Here is a 25925-nt window from a genome sequence, read left to right on the forward strand (position 1 = left end):
GGTTCGTCTTGTTGGTTACCATCATTCATATATCTCAACATCCCTACTAATAAGCTCCTGTGTAAGGAGGATCTACAGTTACTGGGCATAACTCTAATCAGCTGGTACCTGTCACTAGGCAGTAGAGCTGGTTGCAACCTGGTACTGACAAGGCCAAAATTATCTCAGCCCCTGTCCCCAGCCACAGGCTACACCTCTCACCTTGGTCAGCCGATTAAAAGGTATAAACAGGTGGACCGCACAGCCAAGTAACACTATTAGGAAAACTCAAAGATGTGTGTCTATCTACAGCAGATACAGCAGAGCATCCTGGTAGTAGGTGGACCTCCCACTTAATGCAGGTCGACACATTTACCATGACATGCGCATTTCCGTTTTGTAAGGCATGGCCTCTGGTCACTTGTATCTTCCTAACTTATTGGCCAAGTTTCCTATTTCAAGAGACTATTGGAAGCACAGCACTGAGATGCCAGGAAGATCACAAGGCATTAGAATTTGCTAACGCTACACTCAGTTCTAACAAATGCAGTATATATGCCTAGTCCACATGTGTGAAACCTGTCTGTGGATCCTAAATTTCTGTCCTTAACAACAAAATGTTGCTATGAAAAAGATCTGAAGATAGAGTGAAAACATCGCCAAAGAGCTGTGACCATGATCCCTTTCCACCTGGCATGGCACCCTCTGGTCACTTCTAGGACCATTACAGTCTCCATAACCCAGCTAATCATGTCAACAGATGGACTGGGCGGCTGCCGTGGTTTTAAATACGCTTGATGAAACCACCGAGGAGGGCACCCCTTGGAGATGATGGAAACAATACCTGAAATGCACCCTAAGTGATGAACCGTGGGCAAAGGCTGGGAGACCAAATAGAAAACGGTGGTGCAGAGGGCGAGGAGGTCAGGCGGGCCTGGGGCCTGGCCCTGCGGAATGAGAAAGCTGAACTGACCACTTCCTCCCGTTCCAGAGGCCAGGAGGTTCCTCATTCTGAAAGTGTGGAAGGAAGCAGCAGCAGCAGCCCAGGGTCCCTAGCAAAAACGTAAAATTCGCCTTGCACTGGAGGCCAAGAAATACTCGGAATACAGCTCCTGAGACATGAATAGGCAATGAGTACTTCCAGATCCCCGGAAAGAGAGCTGCTGTATAAATACAGGCTATCGTTACTGCTACGATTTCGAGATAAATGCAGCTCTCCTTTGTGTTACAAATGCATTTTTATTGACATTTTGGCAGCCCCAGGGTAAAAGAAAAGCAGGTGATCTGACGCTTTGAAAGATGTGACCCCTGTAGGTATGAAGGCAGCTTATCTAGGCGAGCTGTTCAGAGCAGTTTTTATCCAATATTCCAATAGCAGGAAATACTAAGAAAGCCCTATAATTAATAGGCAGGGCCTGGCTTCCCTTTTCTTGGCTCAGGCCGTTGTAGTCACTTTAAATTTCATCCAGTTGCTTCTGAGTATGTTGTAATCTTGAAATGGCTGGGGTAGGTCAACACAGCAGCTAAAAGCTTGTTAAATGAGTAACCACGTTAATGGTGTCAAGTCTGTTCCCAAGTGGGGGGAACCCTTTCTTAATTGTTCAGCTGCTCCTGGTGTGAACAAGTGTCAGGGAGGTGAGACCGGCCTTTCCCAGAAGGCTTGTGGGGCTGCTTTCCCAGATCCTGGGGCTCACTTCCAAGGAGCTTGAGGCTTCGGTGTGGAAAACAGGAACTCTTACCCATGTAGAGGATTCCATCTGAACTTCGGCACGGAGACGCCTGTACCAACTCTGGGATCGTAAAGGGAAGTTTCTTTAAAAAAAAAAAAAAAAGGCAAAGGAAAAAATAGGTTAACTAAGTCTTGTGCAATTATTACAATTTTATGGCACAGTCCGTTTCTGTTACCCAATCCTGCTGAAAAGAGAGAAGTCCTGTTGATGGTAAATGGGAGTTCTCCTAACCGGGAACCGAGGAGAAGGGGTGCCCCTGGCCTCCATATCCATTTTGGACAAGCCCTCGGCTCTCGGGTCCCTGGTGCTTAAACACTGACTCCCCTCAGTCTCTTTTCCCAAAGAGTACCTCTGAGGATGACACAAACCTTTTCTGAAAAGACACAAATATGTAGCATTAACACAGTCTTTGAAAATCTAAAGGGAGCAGGAGATATTCTCCTGTCTTGGAAAGCTGACCCAGAGCCAGTTAGACTGAGCAAAGTGTCAATGCTTTTTAGAGTGGGAACGAGCCATGAGATCAGCTCTGAAGAGAGGCAAACTCGGTGCCCAGCTGAAGAAAGCTTCGAGAAGTAGAAGTCATCACTATGTAGACCACTTAGGAGTTTGAGATGGAAAAGAAGTGTTGATGTTTTCTTTAGTAAATAATTCTGTACTGAAAACAGGGGAAAATCAAACCTTTTGGTGTTAAAAGGAAGTTATGGTAGGTGCCAGGAAAAGAAACTCGAAGAATACACATATTTCAGCTGCATTTCATCATAAAACCGATTCTTCTGAGTCTACAGCTGACATCTGACATGTTCTGGTGACCGTTTGTTTCAGTATACTTTATTTTTGGAACCTTCTGTGTTCCTGAAACTGTTCTGTAGATACCTGCTTCTACTACCCTGCCACTTTTTTTTTTTTTCACCAAGGAAGATAAAATTTCTCTCTGGTTTAAATAAACAGAACTTTAAATAATTAATCATTTGGGTTTTCTCATACCCCAACATTTAAACAAAGCCTCAGAAAAGGAAAGATGCCACAGAGAGGCTGTCATGATTGGGTTTCCGCCAGATGGTTCTGAGAATCAGAAAGTCATTACGAGGCTTCCAGCCTGGAGTCCTGTGGTGTCTGCTGAGCCTCCCAATTCAGGGCCCAAGCTGGAAACACAGCGTTCCTTGGAGCTGCTAAACCACATTGCAGGAAAGCACGTGGGGTGGTGGTCAGAGCATCCTAGCTCTTCAAGTCTCAAGTCCGATATTTGAAGCTTTGACCTTGGGCAGGTCCTTAACCTCTCCAGGAGCAGTTTCTAACACCTCTACCCCAAAGGGCTGCTGAGAGGTTCAAATGAGACAATGGATACAAATCATTCAACCCAGTTGCTAACAAAGTGCTTCAGAAATGGAGGCTCTCCTAATGTGGAGAGAAATGTTAAAGGTGAAACACACACACCTCTACACAAGGCCCGCCCTTCTCCTCCCATCTGTTTTGCTCCCAGGTATTCATCAAATAATTTAAAAATACCCAAATGAGAGCTCATAAGCCACTTACCGTCTAGACTAGTGGTTCTCAACCCTGGCTGCACATGAGAATCACCTGCAGACTTTTTAAACTTTCCACTGAAGCAGAACTTAGAAATAAAGCTCACGTAAGCGTACAGCTCAGTTAGATTTTGCAATGTGAACGTACTCATGTAACCAGCACTAGGGTGAGAGCCCCTTCTTGACCTCTCTTCCAATCATGACCCCTCAGGGTAATCATTACTATAACTTCAAAACATCATAGACTAGTTTTTCCCATCTTTGAGCTTTACAGAAATGAATCATTCACTGTGTAGACTTTCTCGTTTGTCATCTTTTGTCCAACTCTATGTTGGTGAGATGCAGCCAAGTCACAGGCTGTCTTCGTGGTGTAGACTACTAAACTGTATACTATTCCATAATTTATTTACCCCTTCTACGACTGACGCTATCTGGGTAGTTTTCAGTTCTTATAAACTGGTTATTATAAACAGTGCTGCTGTACACTTGGGTACGTGTCTTTTGGTGAATGCACACATCAATTTCTGTTGGGCGTATTACTCAGGAAGGGGTTACTGGGTCATAAGGCTGTAACAGACAGTGCCAAACAGTTTTCTAACCTGGCTGCACCAATCTGTACTTCCACCAGTAGCATAGGAGAGCTCTGGTTGCTCCCCTCACCCCAATACCTGCTTCTTTTTTTTCCATTTTTCTCATTTTAGCCATTCGAACAAATGGGTAGGAGTATGACACTCTGATTTTTATTTGTATTTCTCTAATGACTAATGAAACAGAGTATCTTTTCATATGTTTATTGACCACTTGGATATCTTGTTTTCCGATTTTTCTATTGGGTTGTCTGTCTCTTTAAAATAATTCATAGGAGTTCTTTATATATTCCGAATATGAGCCTTTGTTGGATATGTATACTGTGGATACACTGTGCTCTGCCTCTCTTAAAGAAGAAAAAAATTTTTTTTCACTTGCCATCAGGAAAATTAAAGAAAAATTTTAAAAGCATTTTATTATAGTTTCAAGTATACAGTACATTGGTTAGACATTTATATAGTTTATGAAATGATCTCTCCAATCACTCTATTGCCCATCTGGCTCTACACATAACCATTACATTACCGCTGAAATTCTTCATTTGAATATAATCCATTATATCATCTTTTTCCTTTATGGTTAGTATGGGGTATTTTGTTTTGTTTTTAATATCCTATTTAAGAAACCTTTACCTACTCTAAGGTCTTGAAGATGTTCTGCTACTTGTTTTCCTTAAACTTGTTTCACATTTACACATGCAATCTATCTGGAACTGAGTTTCATGTGTCCGGTGTGAGGTGGGAGTCAAGATTTTTTTTTCCATATGGGTATCCCAAATGACTCATAGCATTTATTAAAAAGACTAACCTTCCCCTCTGCACTGCAGTATCACGTCTGTTAAAAATCAGGTGACCACACGTGTGGGCCTCTTTCTAAATTCTCTTATCTTGGAAGCTTTTTAAAAATCCTGATGACCTAGATTGATTAAAGGGAGAGTTCAGAAACTGGGACCTAGAATCAGTATTTTTTAGAGTTCTCCAGGTTATAATAATGAGTACCTAAGGTGGAGAACCACAAGTCTATGTTCTCAAACGGAGATGGAACTGGAAACTATACGCTCCCCAGCAAGGGGGCGCCTACTGCAAAGTGGCGGTGTTTCAAATCACGCCCCCACCCCACCAATTGGAGACTCACTCGTTAGAGTGCACCCCATTACTGAAGGGAGCATCATACTCTCCTGGTGTGTTGGCTGGGGCATGAGAACTTGCTGGTCCACACCAATGTTTCTGAACTCTGGCTGCCATTTAAAAGCTCATCTGGGAAGCTGTGAAAAGATATTGATACCCAGGCCCACTCCATATCACCTGAATCAGACTCCCCAAGAATGTGTTTTAAGCTCTCAGGTGATCTCTGCATACAGAAGTTGAGAATCACTGTCTGGAACCTCTGGAGTACACAAAGAGCTAAATACACTCACCGTCAGGCCTTCGTTATTCTTGCCCCCAAGTGTGTATAGGCTGCCATCATTGGGATCTGGGAGGAAGGCAGGTCTAGAAATTAAGCAATAAGTATCAGTGATAAATTATAGCCCATGGCATGGCACAAAATATCAAAGCCACGCAAAGCCATGATCGGGGGAGTAGGGGAATGTTGGATGTATGTATGTGTGTGTATAAGACTGTCTCACCAACTGCTCTTTCACTTCGCCCACAAATAAAATATCCCTGTGGTGATATATACGATACTCGAGTGGAAAAAAGCAACTTGCAAAGGAAATATAATAAAACATCACAGAAGAGTGAGGTCAAAGCACTCTGGATGAAGGTAAAATAAGTGAAAAGGGCTGGCAAGTCTGCTTTTCAATTGTGTATAAAACTTCAACAATTAATAGTTAATAGCAATGGCACGGTACATAAATAGGTAGAACAAATCTACCTTTAGTGTTCAACAAACATTTATTTTTAAACCAGAGGCAATAAAAGCAGACTCTGAAAACCTGACATCAGAAAGCACCTGACAAGCAGATGGATAAAGGTCTCTCGGTCACTCCCCATGAAGCAGATGTCAGATGGTCTTTGGGCAAGTTAACCTGCTGAAGACAATGCTTAGTTGCTCAGAAACCCCTTGATGAATCTTTTCTCTACTTAGTACATACTATTATATAGGGCTTTGACAGGTGCTATCCAACATTTATTCTAACATATGCAGTCTAGTAGCAGGTCACATCTGTGTTTTCTCTCCACGGTGTAACACAGTAAAGAAGGAGAGATCTATACCCATAGGTTCTCCTGAGGACTTTGGGAGCTTAAGTTCAAAATTCAACTTAAGTTCCATCCCAAATAAGCTTTTTTAATACCACTGCCTCCCTCCCCCAAGGAAGCGACTGCCCTCTTCCCAACACACATTTCCATCACAGCACCTGTAAGACTTCCTATGTGTCAATCATTCTTGTTATATCTTAAATTTATGCATATCTGTACTCCCAGCAACTAGCTTCATAAATATTGAATAATTTAGAAAATGAATTAAAAGAAAGTACAAATTAGAAAACTTACTCTTCAACGTGGGTTGGAACCTGCAGAACTGGATCTGATTGCAAGAGAAAAACAACAAAGGCATCATCAGACAGACTCTAAAATATCAAGATTCTTAGACAGTTCCAAGTCACGAGTTGTACCAATAACTTAAATTTACCTACATGAGATATTGTGTGTGAAGGCACTTTAGAAATCACACACAAAGATGCAAATGTAAGCTCTCATGATTGCTACTGAGATTGGAGAGAGCCGGCAGCAGAATGGAACCGCAGATAACTTGGGGATGGACATAGAATGAAGAACCAGTCACAACCCACAGTGGACAGTGGGTCACCGTGTCACTATCTGACATATCGAGGACATGTAAAACCTAAACCATCACCTCGCCAAATACTCGGAGTGGTACTAGCTAGATATTCCCACTAGGAAAGCAAAACTGTGGCTTAAGAATCAATTTTGCTGTGGATGAGAATGCGATCAGGTGGTAGATGGGTATACGCTGTCAAGGCAGCAATATGGCATCTCAGGGCCTTCACGTGTTCATTCTTCTGATTCTCTTTCTATAATGGATGCACCGATACAATTTCTATAAAATCTAACATAAAAATAACACAAAATATAGAAAACGCTTTTGTACAAAGATATTTGCAGTACTATTACCAATGATTCAACTATTCAATAATGTAATTAAATTACGAACGTTCACTTGGCAGAAAATTAAGGCATCTAAAAGGGCTTATAAAACTTTATAACATGTTCCAATCTTTATACTATTACGTTCTAGGAAAAAAGATAACATTGTACATAGAGTCATAATGTAGCTCAGGAGAAAATCTTCAATGCACATAGAAAGCCTAGATGCAGAGGCAAAAAACGCCAACTGTAAGTTTTCTCTATTGGAATTATAAGCGACTCCCCCACCTTTTCTATCATTTCCCCAAATTTCTACAACAGTAGGAATTACTTTTTAAATTAAGAAACGATTTTTCTCAAAGTCAATATTACAGCTGCAGTTTTCAAGATGGCAGAATTTCTCCTTCCCCAGATTCTCCCGGGCACAAATCCAGAGGACAACCCCTGACTGGGGTGGATGGAGGCGGGCGAGGGGGCGCTGACTCAACGGCTCTGTAACAGACCTAAAACCCACAGGCAGGAGATGGCACAGTAGTGACGTATTTCCCGCGGTCAGACCCCCACGGCCTGTACAGCCACACCATGCACCGCTTCAAAGCTGGGGACAGGGACGGCAAATACTGTGACAGATTCTGGATACAGAATTCCAGGCTCCGGGGCTCTGCTTATGGTGACAGGCAGCTGTCTAATTCTCCCAGTTAGTTGAGATTCTCAGACAAAGAAAGCTCTTCCAATCCAGCCTTATCATATGTTGACGTCGCTTTGTAAGCCCGGCTCCTATGTGAAGGCATAAGGTGTTCACAACAACAAGCACGCAGACCACATGTGGTCTGTGGGCAGAGAACAAACAATTCATTAAGCCAAAAACATTTTAGGAAACAGGAGGAACTTTCAGTCAGTAGGCATGTGTTTGCCGTTCCCATTAATCACCTCTCAGAACACGTTCACAAACAGACTGATGCAAGAGGCAGGAAATCAGGTCACACAGCACCGGCCCTACTGAAACAGTCGAGATGCAGTCACAACCCAGTTACTTCAACGCAGCCCTGCAGCCAGCCGTGCAAGCTGGGAAAAGCGAGAACGCCACAATCCAAAACACACAAACCAAAAAAGGCAGTCAGGAGGGCAACTTGTTCCTTCATTTCATCCAGTTAAAGGCATCACAGATAAACACCGATGAAGAGGATTCTGCCAAATTCTAGCAATTCACCGGAAACAACACGTGGGCACCAACAGGACCTGGATTCCTGTTCCTGAGCTTATTGCTGTGGTACGGCGTTTGCTCCTCCCTCTCAGGCTGCGGATTTGCCTGGTTTTCTAGAGCTTATCTACTGGTCACCTGACACTGAGGCCTCAGGTCCCAAAATGTCCTGCGCCACAAAGGTTCCAATTAACACACAGGCCATCGGCAGGTGCCCGGGATGGAGTGAAGGCCTAACTACACTAGTGTTTAAGAATCGTGCCCTTTTTCCAGGCTTAGGAGGAAATGAACTCCATTAGGAAGACCTGATCATCTCAGCATTCCCATCCACTCAGTAAAATGAGGTCCCTGGAATAAATATCCACAGGGCTGTAGGCCATGTAACAGCACAACTATTAAGAGAGCCCTGGCAGAGGCGGGCAAACGGCTCCCTTTTCTTTTTTCCCCTTAAAAAATCATTTTAATACTACAGAAAAAAATTGTTTGAGGAGACAGATAAAACAAAAAAAAATGGCAGCCTGTCAATAACTGTTTAAAGATGAAAATGATAACAATGACGAGTCACTATTGTTCTCCCTAGATATGCTCAAAATTTCCTATAACATAAAAGGAAATATTGGGGTGAAAATATTGGGAAAGCCAGAAAAATAAAAGCAAAAAGCATCATCTGAAAACGTGCAGCGAAGCCCAGCATGAAAAAGTGGTGGTTTTTTATTTCATAATGAGAACTGGTATCAGGCAAGATTCTTGCTTTAAAAAAAAAAAAAAAAAAAAAAATTTAGCCATGAGAAAAGAAACCTGGTCTAACTATTAAAAATATAAACAAATACAGCTACAAAACAAGCCATTCTGTCTATATGGAGACTGATAAAGATAAAAGCTATCTCACGAAGCTGTTTTATTTACAGAACTGAAAAAAAAAAAAGTCACTTCATGAGTGTAAAAATGGGTGTTATTCTAGGTAAAGGTAAAGATATCAGAAGAAGAAAAAAAATAGCTGAAACCAGTGTTTGGTTTCCTGGATTAACATGGGAAGAAACAAACCTGCTCACTGTGCCCCGGGGAGCAGCCCCTGGACTTGACTCATCCCCCACTGGGTCCAGTTCAGGCCCGAAACAGCACGACCGTTACACCTGGAGAAACCGGGTGAGGCTGTGTGATGCTCGCTGCTACTGTTCAGTGCTCATCTAACCCTCCTTTTTAACTCGAGACAGAAACGATTCAAAATAGATGTTTACATCTTTCCTTTGTCCAGGTCCGTAAGGGTAAAAATTTAAATATTTTTATCTCCAAAAGGAGTGAATTTTTATCTTTCCATGAATACCTTTTTTACCTTTATTCTCCATCCCATTCTCTTGGACACTTTACTGGGCCCCAAGTGGACGCTTGCCTCGGCTCCCCTCCTGACCAGGACAGGCCTTAGTGTCTCGTTCCGTCAGCACCAAAAGCCCTACCCTTTCTGCTCCTTCATGACCGCTTGGGTCGATGCCATGTGCCCGCCGCCCCAAACTGCCCTGCCGCAGGCGGCCCCCTTCATGCCACTTCCCCTTCCATGGTTCGTCTCCCGCCCCTTCCTGCGACCCTCTCCCCTTGGCTCCTGTGGCACCACCTGATTTCTGCCTCTCTCTCCCTCTCTCTCTGTCTCTCGGCTCCCTCCCTCCCCACTCCCGGCTCCAAAAAATGGAACTTTCCAGGTTCCCCCCCACCCCAACCTGATTCTCGCACAGACACATCCATCTATCTCTATAGCTTCAACCAGACTGCAGCGGGGAGAATCTAGGTGCCCATCTCTTGATCTCTTCTTTCTGGACCAATGGGACAGTCCCACTATTTCTTACCAGCACCTCCACCTCTTGCCCCAAGTCGTATCCTCCATATTTCACCCCAGAGTGGCTTTTACTCCTGATGACTCTATTCTGGTAATAGCACCCTTACTCTCCCAGAAGACGGGCAAGCTTCAAAGTTCACTGCTGACACTCATTTCTCCCCAACACGTCCCATCAGTCGCCAAACTCTATGGTCTATTTATTTCTATAATGATCATCATCATTTTGTTTCCTACTCCGACATGTGGGAACCCTTGTCTTTCGAAAACTCCCTTTTTTCCTCATCTATGCTGCCTTTGGAATCGGAAAAACCTAGGCTTAAATCCTAGCTCTGCCAATTAGCAGCTGAGTGACCTAATCTCTCTGAGCCCCAATTTCCTAATCAGTAAAGAAAAAAGAGAGAATAACAGCAACCTCGTGGGGTATGTGGATTGGATAAGGACTGGATGTTTGTCAAGACTTTAAGTCAGTGCCCTGACAGAGAAGAGTGATCCTTTTAAAGAGAGAAATCAGATTATACTCCTCTTCTACTCAAAATCCGTTGGTGGTTCTCCTCTTACCCAGGAAAGGCCAACGTTCACATAGTAGCTTACAAATCCTATACAACCTCATCCTCCCACACCCTCTAATTCTCTCACCATTTCCTCTTCGCTCTGTTCCAGCCACGCTGGCCTCCTTGGATTCCTCGAATACTGCCAAGCCTACCCCCGCCTTGGGGCCTTTGCGTTTGCTGTTTCCTCTGCCTAAGTCTCTGATCACCTTCTCAGAGAGGTCTTCCATGACCACCTTCTACCCCCTAGCATTCCCTACCCTCTCTTCTGCTTAATTTTTCTCCATGACACTTACCACCTCTGTAGTATATCTTATTTACTTTATTTAACGCCTAACTCTAGCCATTGTAAACTCCACAAGGGCTGGGATTTTATCTTTTGTTGTCCGCCACATCCCCAGTGTGTGAAACAGTGCCTGGCACATACGAGGTTCTCAATATGTTTGTTAGTTTCCTTCCTGCTTCTATTCCTGCCCTGCCTGGAGGGCCATCGCTGATCACTTCTGATAACCCAGCAGCTATGCTCCATCGACCTCAACCCGGAATCTACCTCGCCATCGCCCTTCCTCCACCCAGGATCTGAGGACTGGTGAAGAAAACACTACAATCTTGGAGATACCATGACATATCTATGGCCAGGTGGGCCCCATGTCACAGGAGATAAGTTTATCTACTTCCTGCTTGGCTTCTGCTCCCTGTTCCTCACAGCTGGTGTTTCAAATCTTCACTTCTTGCCTCCAGGCCCTCTTCTCACCATACATAACTCTCGGCCTCCAGTGGCACGGGGCAAGTACAGGGGGGCAGAGCGAGCGCTCCGAAATGTCCTACCCTTCGCCCCCTAAGTTTGCCCAACTCCACTTTTTCCTTTGTGTCTCTATAAAAAGACGATGCTTTCACCTTCACATTTATAGATATTTCACACTCTCTTTCCAGAGCCCCCAGCTGTACCCTATCTCTAAAGATCTTCGAGTCCTCCCTCCGGCTGGCCAACCCTTTCCCCACTGCCTACAAACACGACAACCCTCTCGGCTTCCCGTCTCGCTTCCACACACGCTCCCCTTTTCTCTGCTAATGCATCCACTTTAAGTGTACAGTTTGACGAGTCTTGAAAAACATACACATCCATGCAACTTCCCTCATGATCAAGATATATATCATTTCCTTCACCCCAAAACATTTCTCATAGCCCTTTGGATGCAATATCCCTGACTCCCACTCCATATAACCACCGATGGGTTCTCATTGTGTTCGTTCTAAAATTTCACAAAAGGAATTCATACTGTAGGGTATCTCTTGTGTCTGGTTTCTTTCTCTCTACATTATGTTTTCTTGAAATTTATCCATATTGTTGCATGTATCATAGTTTGTTCTTTTTTATTGCTGAATAGTACCCCATTGTATGGATAGACCACAATTTGTTGATGGACATTTGGGTTATTTCTAGTTTGGGTCTGGAAAATGTGAATAAAGCTGCTATAAACATTTGCGTACTTGTCTACGTTTGGACCTATATTTTCATTTCTGTTGTGAAAATACCTAGGAGTAGAATGGCTGAGCTGTAGTGTTTATATTTGACTTGTCGAGACACTACAAACAGCTCTCCAAAGAGGCCTACTATTTTACATCCCCACCAGCAGTGTATAAGCTACCTGTAGTTTTTAAAACATTCATTTCTAGGTCTTTCCCCAGGGAGTTGATTTGTAGGTATGGCCAGAGAATTTGCATTTCTAACACACGCTGGGTAATTCTGATCTGAGCCATACTGGGAAACCACTGCCCTAGATCCTGTTTCATTTTTCTCGCCTTTTGTACCTTTCTCAGCCCACAGCTCTCCTGCCCCTACCCTGAGAATAAAACCAAAACTGCCACTGTCAAGTTCCAGTGACCCAATCTAACACTTACAAATCCTTCTCATTAGGTCTCCACATGGCATCTGACGACATTCTCGCATGGTGCCCACGACCCGGTCCCACTTCTGATGGCTGACGGGGCACCTCACCCCCTGACGTCATACCCCCCAGCGCCTGCTCCTCCACTGTGTTCCCCAGATGGGCTAGTTGGCCCTGCTTCCCCCAGTCATACAGTCTGGAAATTCAGGGTTGTCCTTGACGCCTCAATTCTAACCTTCTCCCGTTCAATTAGATCCTGAGATTTGACCTAGTAAACATTTCTCAAAGTCCAACTCCTCATTTTCACTTCCTTCACCACTGCCCAAATCAAGCGGTCATCACTTCTCACTGGGTTTACACGACAGTCTCCTAACCTGTTCCCTGTCTCGGATCTCTGCCTTTCAGATATGCACCCCACCTACTGCCTGTAAGTGCTTGATGAAAGTTGATCTGTTCATGTCTCTCCTCCACATACATCCTGCAATGGCTCCCACCTGCCTAGCTATTATCTTCCATCTCTTGGCTCCAGTCAGAGGTTCTCAAACTTTCTTGGTTTGCAGCACCCTTAGTGTCTCGGTAATTTCTTCATAGGACCCCGGGGCAAAAGAAATGCCTAGTGGTTCCATTTATTAACCAGTTAGGTCCAAAAGATTTAAGTACCTAGGGTCTAGCAACTTAAAAGCCACGTGGAAAAAATAATGACACGTCCACTGAGAGAAAAGTGTTTATTTCATTCTTAACCATGATTACTAAGGGGATGTGCACACCTGTTGGGAGCTGCATGTATTCCAAACCTTATAATCAGCTTAGACACTTCCACCCTCCTTACCGCTCCACGTTGATTTTCACGTGGTATCTGAATTTTATTACAGAAACTGCCAAAAACTAATCTTGGCAAAGATACATCAATCCTTGAAAGGACAAGCGGTGCAATTTAATGTTGAAACTGTGGTGTCTGGCACTTGCGGAGCATTGCTGTGTTTCTCTTGATGAGTTAAAGCATGCTGCCGTGCCTCTCTGAGTTCCCTGCGGAACCCCAGAGCCCCTCGGCATGGTTTGGGAACCACAGGCCTAAGCATTCAGGGCTCTGCAAAACCAGGGCCCGCTTCTTTTCCATGGTTATCTTTCGATCGCAACTCTTCTCAAAGCTCCCTCCACGTTTTCACGTTTTCTTGCTGGTCTCTGTGCTCACTGATACCTGTCCCACCTTTATCCGCCTCAATCCGCTTATCCTTTGGGGTCGGTCCGAATGCTGCTTCTCCAGGAAATCAGAAACCGACCGCCCACTGCACTTGGTACGTTCTTCTGATGCACTTATCACATTACTCAAGGGACAGGTACTTAATTGCATGGGGTCTCTCTGGTTCTCAAATAGCTGGGGGCCGGACTGAATGTTAAGCACTTGAAGGTCAGGGACCATCTATTTTGCTTGCTGTAAACTATACACAGAAAAGTACATCAAGCTTATCTACAGTTTAATGAGTGATCAGAGAGTGAACTCCTGTGTAACTGCTGCCCAGGATTTTGCTCCCCTCAGTTGGTAGGTAATACTGTCTGCAGCATGAAAGAAAGTCAATAATTTAAGATATTCAAGCATAGTTCTGTGTATTCACTCACATTTTAAAATTATCTAAATTTACAGAAAAGATATAGGCTTCGCATCAAAATAACGGAGGCAGGGGAAGGGGGCTGAAATGCGTTAATCATTATTGAAACGGTGCTGGGTGATACTAGTCTCTACTTTCGTGTATGTTGCAAAGTTTTTCTAAAATGAAAAGTTAAAAAAAGAAGCTTCAAAAAGGAAAACCTATCCTAGGGATTGAAAAGGCCTGTTCTCACTGCTCCCACCTGTAGTGTAAATCTTGACAGCCTGGTCTTACAGTCTCACGGGCTGTGGAGACACTGAAGGGAAATTCACACGAGGAGCAGGTACCACATGAGGCTCCCCTGAGCACCCGCTTATCTGCGCTGATGAGGGTCTGGGGAGAGCATGGGGGCGATGTCCAGCACAAACAGAAAAAAGGCTCTCGATGATCCAACCAAAATTTAAATAATTGTTTCACACTAGTGCTGGATGGCCTCTGTAGCTCCAGGCAGACTTTTTTTCCACGTAGGAAGGAATGCGATCCCTTTGATTACAGAAGCCACAAGAACAGTTTGCCCACTTGACTGGAGCTCAAGGAACCTTACGAGATCTTCATCTTCTTTTCCTCAGATGAGCACAGATAGTTCTGGAACACGCTGCTGCGGTGGAATCTCAACGAGCAGTGCTGTGACTGCCCCACTCCACCTCGTTCTTCCTTCTAAACGACCTACTGACACCTACACACCCAGCATTTAAAAGCAGCCGCTTCTCAAGTGAAGGACGTCTCTAGGTACAACTAGGATGTTGCAGAAGTCAGAAATTCTCCAAACTAGCTCCTTCGAAGTGGATCTCTAGCAGCGATTTGAAATGTTCTGGGTTGGTCCTTTCAAAAGGTATTTAAGAACCAAAAGACCACAAAATAAAGTCCTAACTGTTTTATGCTCCCTGCAAACCTCCCCGACACCAAAGATTTAAGAGCCTCATCCTCTCCCTCTTTTCTCTCTGAGGAAGAGAATGACAACCCGGTGATTAGGAATTATCTGTTGAGATTCACCACACGCATCTCAAAAGCAAGTGTCCCACATCTGCCATCAGCTTGGTTCTGTTTCATGCTGTGAGGGATAAAGAGGGGCGCTTAGAAAGCTGATACACATGGAGCAGCACATAATGAATGCCGGAACATGGGGCGAACAGGATTCCCTGGGCGAGGGAAATCGGCGAGGGTTAGCATACTCCGGGGAGAACGAAACCAGCAATGAGGCTGGCCCGGCATGTGGGGATGACAAGACCGCATGCGCGAAGAGCTATCCCCTCCCCCGTGGGAACGAGGACGCGGGCTTGGCCAGTGTGAAGTGTTCCTTCTGGATGCAAATGATGCTGGCAGGTAGGCGGTACGACTATGGAGGAGAAAGTCGTGAAACCTGTGAGGTGGGCTGGTGAGCACTAACCAGGAACTGACTGTAAGCCTCAGAGAAAAAGATCTGATACAAGTCCTCTGAAAAAAGGTTAGACAGGTATCAGGGTACAAAGTGAACAAGGAAAAAAAAATCATAAAGGGTAGTGAGGAAGGTGACTCAATAACTCCAGGAAGATGGCCTGAGCCTGACTGGGGTGGGGGGTGGGGGACAGGAAGGGGGGAGGTCGGGAAACAATAAAGGGGGAAAGAAAAGGTCAACAAAATTTAGTCCTGATTGGAAAAATGAAGTGCAAGACAGGAATGAGCTAAGGAGGACATGGAGATTTTAATCCTAGCTCACAGTGTAACTAGATTGGCTAGTCTGAATGCAATGAACTACCACTTCTTCAAGAAAATGCTGAAGGTTCCCATACTATTTTTCTTAGAAAAATTATTGATAGGAACAAGGTCATTCATCCTCCCTCAACTCAAAACTTGAGTTTCTCAAAGATGTATCACGTGCTCAATTGAACCAGTGGCAGCCCATTCCTCCCCCTAGAGCAAAGGAACTTCCAGAACCTAGGCCCTAACACTCCCACTAGAGTCACTAGATCCAAACTGTAGGGTAGAAAGCCTCAAGCTTCCCTCGAAGTTCGGCTTTCATGGGGAGATCATTTTAAAACAGACATTGAATTAGAAGCTCCTCAAAACCCGAATCTCATCAGAACTGAGAGAGGAGGTAGCATGTTTTCTTGCAGGTAACCTCTGCCAGTCTCTAAATGTCACATTTGACAAAGATGATCATGGAGAGACACCCAAATAATCTGAAAAACTGCCCATACTAAAGGCAGTCAACTTTTACTAGGTTCTTATTTCTCTTCACCCTGGCAGACCTAAAATGCACACTGAATGCTGTAACAAATAGTGAAGGAGTTAGAGGAAGAGGATAAAGCACTCCAATGCTATGGCCTAGGGCCAAATGCCTCTCGGGATGTCATAACTTCACGGAATCTCTTCCTGAGCGATGGGAGTGCCATCAAACTTTGCATAGTCATCCCGAGATGAACAAAAGGACGAGTGACCAAGTCACAGCCAAAAAAGGCATTTTATCCACACATTTCAACATTCTCAACCACATTCTGATACACAGCAAGCAATGCTGCAAAGAATACCCATTGCAGTTGAAATCTACGCTACTGTGTGCGGTGACGGCTAAGAGACCCGCTCCACGACGCGAGATGTACTACTCTAAAGCAAATCCCAAGCGTGAGGCAGGGACGTGAATAGGGGTACAGATGGAATTCAGCTCCAGATGGTGATTGCTGAAGCTGAATGATGGGTACATAGGGGTTCATTATATGTTCATTATTTGTATAGTTTAGACTTTTCCATGATAAGTAATAAAATACAAAAAAAAAAAAAAGAGAGAGAGAGAGAAAGAGAGAAAACACATTTTCAAGATACTCAAAAGCAGAAACAGGCTCCTCTTAAATCCGCTCTCGCACAACTTAACGTTCAGTCCTCCTAAACAGTGGAGCGCAAAAAACCCACTTTTCCTGAGCTTAAGCCATGAGGAAGAAAGGTAGTGATGCATATCTTAAGCCTAGAAAATTCCTTACGAGAAAGCAGATTAGAGTTATTAACAAAATGTCACCCCTTTTCACAACTTCCCCTTCTCGGGTTTCCACCGCACCTCCGAAGGCTGATCTCTGACTCTTTCAGAGGCTCAGGCGCACTGCCTAAAGGACAGGAGAGGAAACCAACGGCAGATAGGCGCAAAAAGCCACATGAAACTCAAGACCGGAAACTGGAACTAGAAACGGCAAGGATGATGGCACGGACAGACCATGCGTCCTGAGGAGGCCAAGTCAATGCCACCTGTTCCTCGGGGGTCCCTAAACGGTTCTCGACCTGCGTCGGAGTTAGGTGCCTCCGGCTTTTACTGAGCATCCCTGGCTGTCCAGAGGCCCCACCTTCAAGGAATTAGAAATTCAGCAGGAAGACACGTGTAAACAGAGATTCACGACACAGCAGGAAGTGTCATAACAGAAGCTTCGGCGAAGTGCCTCCAGAACCCGGATGAGAAAGGGGCTCCCCCTGCTCGAGGAGCCGAGGAGGTAGCCTGTGAGGTGGGCCTTAACAGACAAACAGGAGCCTGTCCAGCAACGCAGGCTGCTGTGGGGGAGGGAGCACGAGCAAAGGCCCGGTGACTCTGCACCCTGGAGAGGGGCTGTGACTGCAGAGCTGGGCGACAGCGGATGCTGAATGCTGAAGGGCACTGTGCGCAGGTGAAGGGGCTTAGACTTGCCCCTGGGGACCAGTGTTTCTCAAACTACCCGGTGAAGGACCGGTTGTTGAAAATTCCAGCCTGTCATGGATGACACTCTCCCTTTTGTAGTCCTGCCCTCACGGACGGGTAACAGGGGTGGGCAGACCTCATACTTGGAGTGGCACTGCTGTAGACGATACCAAGAGATATTTGGGCAGGGGGTACAGCGTGATCCAATTAGTCTTTTCAGAGGGCACGTCTGACAGCAGTGTGGTGGGTGGATGGGAGGATAAGACAGGCCGCAGGGATGAACGGCGGTCAGGAAGCTGCTGCAGTGATCTGGGAAACGGATGTCAAAAGGCTGGCTGAGGCACTGGCAAGGGGGACAGGGAGAAAGGGTCAAATGTGAGAGACAACTCCTCGGTCTACAGGCCTTGATGACCAAGTAGCAGAGCATCGCTCTGTTTTCCAGACTGGTAGCACTGGAGGGAACTATGGGAAGAGGCGCATGGTGAGAAAGGAAAACTCATATGGGAGATTTTCTTCAAATGTCAAATAACGAATCTTGTTCTGATCCTTCCCTCATAATAAATCTCCGATATCAACCATTCAAGGGACATCTCGGGAGTCTGGGCCCATCTGGCTGGGAAAGTAGCCATGTTGTACAGTTAGTATATTTTTATGATTAGTAAAGAATGTTTCTAAATTAGATCCAGTCCTCCGTGCCATGCAAGGGGATGGGAGGAGGGTGCTGAAGAGTAACCTGCAATTTGATGAAGATCTGAGTGTCAAAAATCGGCATTAACTAGTATTTTAAGTTCAGCGCACAAAGCAGGAAAACGAGTCCTGGCAATACCAAAATAAAGTCTTTTTAACCCCAGCAATCTAAAGCAAGGTTTGTAAAACTGATCTAGCATAATGCATGGCAGCCACATTCTCAGTTTGCATTCCGAAAGTGCAGAAATAAAACATACTCAAGCACCTCCGCTAGTGAAATTTCAGAGCAAGACAGAGAGTGGTGTTGCCACAGTTATAAAATCACAGCTTAGAATGATCACACCTAACATAAAATGTCAAAACTCAAATTAGTTTCTGAAAACAAATAAAACTCGTTTTCTGTGCTAGATGCAGTTTGCCACGATGGGGTAATAAATCTCCATTTCTGGGAAGAGCAACACATGTTTGGGTGAGGAACAAAAGCACCTGCCAAAACCACTCTGTGGAAAGAAAAAAAAAACACTCCCTGTTTGTTGGTTCTTGAAACAAGTAAATAGTTAGGAAACCGTGAAATGGAATAATAGGTATACATCCTGCAGAACCCCAGTGTGATGAGTTAAAGGAGTCTGTTTGCCTCAGCAGGTTTCTTCCATTTGATTTTGAGTCCTCGCTGCCACTTGGGCTCAGGCCCAGCGAGGGAGGCCCTGGGCCTGGTGCAGTAGTGGCCTCTGCCCGGTCTCCTGCTTTCTCATGTCCTGGCCGCATCAGTGCGGTCTCCGCACAGCACCTGCTAATCCTATAAAGTGGAGGCCGGGGGTGATGGTCAGCTTGGGCAGTGGTAACAAAGTACCATAGCCTGAGTGGCTTAAACCACAGATATTTATTTTTCACACTTCTGGAGACCAGAGGTTGAAGACCAGGTAGGTCAGCAAGGGTAGGTCTTAGCGAGAGCCATCTCTCTGGCTTGCAGATGGCCACTTTCTCACTGTGTTCGCACGTGGTGGAGACTGCAAGAGTTCTGGTCTCTTTTTCTTATCAAAAGAGTGCTCATCCCATCAGTGGGACCCTCCCTCATGACCTCATCTAAACTAAATCATCCCCAAAGGCTCCATTTCCAAATACCATCACATTGGGAGACGAGGCTTCAACGTACGGATTTGGGGGGCACATAAACATCAGTCTGTAACACCAGGGCACGCTGCTTCGTTGCTCAGATAACTCCAGTAGCTTCCGAAAAGCTACTGTCCTCATGCGAGTCACCAGGTGCTCTATCAGGGAGGGCACAGCTCGATAGACAGTGCTCTGGAAGTCTGTGAGGGCTTTTCCTGCTGGTCACAGGGACTAGGAGGTGATGTGGCACTATCGGGGGAGGGGGCAGGGACACTAGGTAGCCTTGCACAGCCAAAGACTGCCCCATATCTGCAGGCTGCTCTGACGCTCTGCCTCATTCATATGGGCCCCAAACCTCTGATGATTATCTGCCTACAACCTAACTGCTTCACACAAAAGCAGAAAAGCGCTTTTTATATAATTTTATACACTGAACCTTCTCACAATGGGACTACGGGCTAAGTCGGGTAAGGCTGTACGTTTGTGTGGAACGTTCTCAAGAATAGCTCACCATCTTGGAAATCGGTCACCACAGGCATCTGGTATCCTAGTCTGCATTTTCATCAGTCTGCATTACCGGGTAGCACATTCACTCCTAGGTGGAGTGTCAGTATCGCTCAGCACGTGTCTGCGCATTTGCATGTTAAATTACATATATGTGATTAAAAATTACTTGCCTATTATTCCGGATTACTAATCGGGTAATATACTTCTCTTTAAAACTGTGGATATGTAGGTTAACGGCTATAAATTTCAGTTCAGGATGGTAGTGCGGGCAATTTCATAATAAACAGCACTGCGTCCCGGCACGACTGGCCCTCCAAGCCCATCTCTCGCTCCTCTCCTTCCCCGCCTGCAGCCACGCCGAGCACACGCTCGCCTCTGCCTCCGTTATGCCTTGCACCTGAAGACTTCCTTCCTTCCCTGAGCGCTTACTTGCTTAATCGAATGAAGCCTTCTCAGTGGGGCTGGGCCTGTTTACATTTGCAGCCCTGCTCCCACACCCCCCCTTGCCCCCCCCACACCCCCCCCCCCAGCAATCTGGCACTTCCTAGTCCACTCCCCTGCTTTATTTTAATCCATAGCTCTTACGCTTGCTATGTAATTTATTTCCCTATCAGTTTCCCCAGTAGAATAAAAGCTTCTAAGAGGGCAAAGATTTTGACTGTTTCTTTCACTTGTATTCTCAGGGCCTTGAACAGTATCCGGATAACTGCATACTCTATTTATACATTAGTAATGGTTTAGAAATATCGATTTTGAAATCTTTACTTATAAACTGCAAGATTAAAACTAAATTAAAAACCCAGGGCCTCCATACATTACCATCTGTAATCTTGGTCTAGATATATATTGAAAATTATTTGAAATTATTAGGCGTTCATCGGATTTCTCTAATTCTTCCTTTAAGTATCTTTGAACTTCTCTGCCTAGACCTGCCACCTTGTTCCTTCCCAGGCCTCACTCCTTGGGAATGAGTCCAACCCACCCACCAAGGCTCGGTTCTAACATCCCAGCTTCGGGAATCTTTTCCTGGCCGCCCCCCCCCCGCCCCCCCCCCCACCCCCACTGCACCGTGTTCCCTGCAGCTCCTGGCACCTCTCTGAGGCGGTTACAACACGCTCTATGGTGAAGTTCTGTGTACCTGTCATTTCTCCTTACCATACTGTGAGCTCCTTGAGTGTGAGGACTGTCTTTTTCTTCTCTGTGTCCCATACAGTATCTTTCACAGACTAGGTTCTGCTAACACGCGTTCAAAGAAGTAAAAAAGGGGCAATTCCTTTAAGCTCTAAGTTACAGGAGAGAACGGACCGATTCTTACATTTGGCTAAGTAATAAACAAGACAGGACACAGTTATACCAGATAAAGCCCAGGCTCCTTGTAGAAATTAAGACTTGGAGAAGATCAATTTAAATCAATGCATGCAGGGGAAAGCAATACAGAAGAATAAAATGTCTTGGGGCAAAAATGCCCTACCTAGGAATACAGAAACCAAGGAACCAGTCCTAAACACTCAATAGTGAAAACGTTTATTGCAATCCTTTTGTGCCTCGTTGATTTCCATCTTTGGAAGAAATCAGAAATTATGAAATTTAACTAGATCTGTTTTTGTTTTAAAAACATTAAAAGGCTTAAACATGAAAGAGAGACACTAAGGATAATATTCTAAAAGTCTACAATGCAGTACCCAAACCTGGCTCTACAGTCTTCTTGCGGCTACTTGCTCTTGACAGCTGGTCCTTTCAGCTGCTTAAAGTTCTTGCTGCTCCAAGCAGGGCCCAGACAGGTAGGCCTGTGGGAGGCCTGTGGTACCCGAGCTGCCATCCCCTACGGATGGCAACTAGGTTTGTTGCTGTATTGACAAGACGACGTGTGACGTTCTGACATATGCCCATATTTTCTATCTAAAATACTGTTTTGGAACATTTTATTAAGGAAGGAAAAACACTTGCTGTGCTCATGAAAATAATGAGTCACCGATTACTGGTGAAAAGAGAACATGCTGCTCAGACTCCGACCTAGGGCCAAATGAGAATTATCAATGGACAGAATAATAGACATGACACCGAATGCCCTGAATCCTGTGATTTGCATGGCTTTACCCAGGAAGATGACTTTGGAAATCAAATACAATTTCCCAGCTGGAGGACCCCACTCTGCTATCACCAAGGAGACAAGATCATGAAATGAAAGCGGGGAGATTACCACACGAGAAACAAGCTCAGTCTTTTGCTTCTCTCAGTGCAAAGAACCAACAAAGTGGCTAACTTGGATGAATGTCGAATCCTACAGGCCTCAATTATTACGGCGTCTATAAAAACAAATTAGTCATTTGAGGTCGGAGAATGTACCTTCTTGTAATGATGATCACGAGACTCTAATCATTAGAACTTAGCAAGAAATTTAATGCAGCAGGTCTTTGTAAAGACTAAGCCAGAACTATTAATAGAAAAGTCTAGAGCCATTTAAACATCAAATCTGGACAGAAGCAAAAAAAAGAGAAAAAGATGAAGTGTGCTTCTTCAACTGATGCGCTTAGCAGATAATCACAATTCAAGCTGTAAACATACTCTTTGAGTATATTTCGCTTTCCTCTCCTTGACTCTATTATCCTTTTTTATTTTATTACATAACATATGACTGTTTTTCCCTTTTTCTGGAATATGTCTCCTCGGAAGTAGCTGAGTAAACGTCCATGTCACCCAAGGACCAAACCCAAATTACCTTCTTTTAAAGTCCATTTGATGGAGCCTGTCCTCTTGCTGACAGCATGCAAACTTCCATCCAGGGTCGACACGAACAACAGGGTTTCAGGAAGAGTCACTGTGCTGGGACTTCCAAAAATCTGCAATGAGATGGAGACGAATCCTCATATTCAACAGGCTTCTCCGCTTTGGGCATGTATGACCACACACATTCCCACCTCCACCCGAAAAGTTTCTAAAATCCACCGTCTCACAGATGAAGAAACTGAGATTGGAGAACCGAAATTCCCACCAAGGGTGCACGTCTAGGCAGCAGCTCCGTCAGGACTAGAACCCAGGTCACCTTGTTCTATCCAAGTACAATCCTTCCTGAAGACAGACAGGCTTCTAACGACAAGGACAGGGTTCCGACGTCATCCACATGTAACTTCCACTGAAGCAGAGGGAGAAAGTACACCGACTTCCTTCTCTTCTATCTCACTTTCTAGAACCTCGCCATCTTGCAAGACTCCATGATACAGAAAAATAGCAACGCACCCACACACACCCATACACACTTACAAAATTTCAGAAGGCAAAGAATTAGGGGACAATGTTTAAAGCAAAAGGAGAAAAACAGCTCTCATTAGATGAAGAGTTTATAGAATAATAAAACACCAAGATTTCAAAAGAGACAGGTTATACAATAAAATGTATAAAAAACATAATCCAAATTGCTCCTCATAATCAGAATACAATTTAAATCAAAAGGTACCTTTTGTGTTCAATGAATTAAAAACATTTTTTTAAATAAAATAGCCAAAGGTATGAAATTCACTTTCTCATTCATTGCTGGTGGCAATGAACATTAGAAGTTAGATAGCTCTAGTATAAGTCTTTCTGGAAAGCATTAAAATGTTTATATTTTTGATCCTATAATTCCACTTCTATATCCTGAATAAATAATTCCAGATATGGAAAAAGCGCTGTGCACAATGATATTCATTGCATCCTATTTATAAACACACAAAACTAGAAAGATCTGAATTTCCAACAATATCTAAATGACTGAAATTAATGACACATACACTCAATGGAATATTATGCAATCATTAAAATAACACATGGAAAAATCTACAATATAGAAAAATGCTTGCAAATTTTATAATGTGAAAAATATAGAATCCAAAATTTAATGTACACTGTGTTTATAATACACTTGGCAGATTTTTTTTTAATCTGCCCGTCCCCTAGTTTTGCTAAGAACTATATCCTCATCTACACGGTTTCCATGGGAGCAGCCGTGTGTGCATGCACACGTGAGTGTGTGTGTGTGCGTGTGTGTGTGCGCGTGCGCTGCACACATTTGCAGGCGATAGCTGGTAAGGTTTCCTAGAAACAGCCTTTTGAAGTATGGCACATTCAGCAATACCACCCTGTAATGAGATTTTCTCTTTGTCACCACACTGTCCCACAAATTAACTGGTTCCTGTAGGTATTGAATTAAAAGCAGGCCAATTTGCTTTTACTGAGGCAGTCTGAATTTTGACATAAATGCTATTTTAAAAACATGGCTGGCTGTTAGCACCAAACCTAAAAGGTTGGGGGGTTATTTGTACATGGGAACCTGACCCCCAAACACCTGGTCACTCTTGGTAAGAGCCGAGATGACACCTAATTAATCCCTTAAAAGGGAAAGCACAGTGGCTCTCTCCAGGGCAGCCTCGGCGGCAGGACAGACTCCAGCCCCTGCGTCCTTTTCCACGGTGGAGACCTACCGGCAGAGGGGTGGAAGCAGCTGCCAGAACCTTGCTCACCCCACTCCCTGCCTGTGCCTGGCCCGGAGGAGGAGAAGCCCCCCAGGCCCTTACCCTGCTCAGAGCCAGGCCTACTCACCTGGAATGGGGGGAACAATAGCGAGCTTTATCGCCGCCCGCTGAGTCTATTCTCTGGGTAAAGCCTTACACCTGAGGAGAGTCTGCTCTTGATTTCACGTTTAGAACTAGGAAATCAGTCCTAGTTAGACTTCGCTAGGGAAACAGAAGCCTCAATGGTGGTGCCTGCCCTAGCCAGGAATCCAGAGGTTATGTATACCAACCGTTCTGAGGTAGTTAAAATTATGTTAGCCCGCAGGGTTATAGATGGTGACAAGCCTTACCTGTACCTGCTCATGCCTGAACCAGAGACGAGCACATCGCCCAGAGCAGCTGGCCTGGAGAACAGTGGGCCTGTGACAAGACCACTGAGGCTGCAGCTAAGACGACTTACGGCTGTCTCCCACTGAGAAGGAGGATGGGTTTGCAGCGTGATGTGGGATGGCAGGATCATGTTAGGTGGTGGCAGTTTGGGGACTGAATCAATGAAAAGGGAAGATGTGCACATACCTGGGGGCCAGGAGGTGGAACTCCCCTGCCGAGCCTCCCTCCACCTATCAAATAGTGACCTCGGAACCCCCATTTTGCACAGCAGGTCTTGGCATTACATCGGAATTGAGTTGAACTCTCTGGATGGATGAAGTGGTAAGAAATTAAACTTGGGAGATTCTGCGAATGTTTCCTCCATGTGGACGAACAAGAGAAAGACGAAGGCAGAAACAGAGAAAGAAGCCTGAGAAGAAACACGGCCTGGCTTCCACTGCTCCTCGGGCCTCGCCAAGTTCCTGTCCTTGGGCTCAGAGACACCCCAGTCCTTACAATAAGATCCCCTCCTTGCTCAAGCTTGTTGGAACTAGGTTTCTGTCACTCACAACTGATACATTCGTAAAACACACATACAAGCACACAGAGCTATTAAAAAATATATATAGAAAAAAAGATGAAGAAAATATCACAATTATAGTAATAGATTTTTTTCTCCTCTATTTTCTAAATTTTCTATGATCTGCGATGGATTTTTCATAAACTAGGAAGAAGATGGACAAGTCAGCAGGTGGGAGAGAAGCTGGAATTTAAAGGAGCTTCGGCAAATTCCTAAGCTCCAGGTGAAGCACTTTTGACCTCAGACTATCAGGCAACTCAGCCACCTTTGATCATTAACATCCACCAAAAGAGGGGCCAAAGTTTGGAAGCTGAGGTCTCTTGGTGAGACGGTGTGCATCCAAGAACAGAGGGGTTTTGTTGTCGTTATTAAAGCCTACGGTACAATTGTGATGAACTAAAGCCCCAAATATGTCTTATCACAGTATTACTATTAACAAGGGCTAATATTTAATAAAATCTATCAGTGCTGCTTCACCACTAGTGTGGAAACAAAAGCCACCTGCCCGT

General features: G+C 44.7%; 1 protein-coding gene across 3 annotated transcripts in view; it reads right to left on the reverse strand.

Annotated features, from left to right (window-relative positions):
- Window positions 1-25925, reverse strand: part of ERN1 (endoplasmic reticulum to nucleus signaling 1) — a 75441-nt gene that overhangs the window by 28823 nt on the left and 20693 nt on the right. Inside the window, exons 2-5 of one of the 3 annotated variants that reach the window (XM_016128783.2) lie at window positions 22700-22820; window positions 6316-6349; window positions 5238-5310; window positions 1719-1791 (exon numbers count right to left, since the gene is read on the reverse strand). In XM_016128783.2, the coding sequence (XP_015984269.1) occupies window positions 1719-1791; window positions 5238-5310; window positions 6316-6349; window positions 22700-22820 (301 nt within the window). The other 2 variants (XM_016128792.2, XM_036222405.1) reach the window with 2 other exon arrangements.

This window comes from Rousettus aegyptiacus, unplaced genomic scaffold (genome assembly GCF_014176215.1).
Source record: "Rousettus aegyptiacus isolate mRouAeg1 unplaced genomic scaffold, mRouAeg1.p scaffold_m13_p_6, whole genome shotgun sequence".
Classification (NCBI taxonomy): domain Eukaryota; kingdom Metazoa; phylum Chordata; class Mammalia; order Chiroptera; family Pteropodidae; genus Rousettus; species Rousettus aegyptiacus.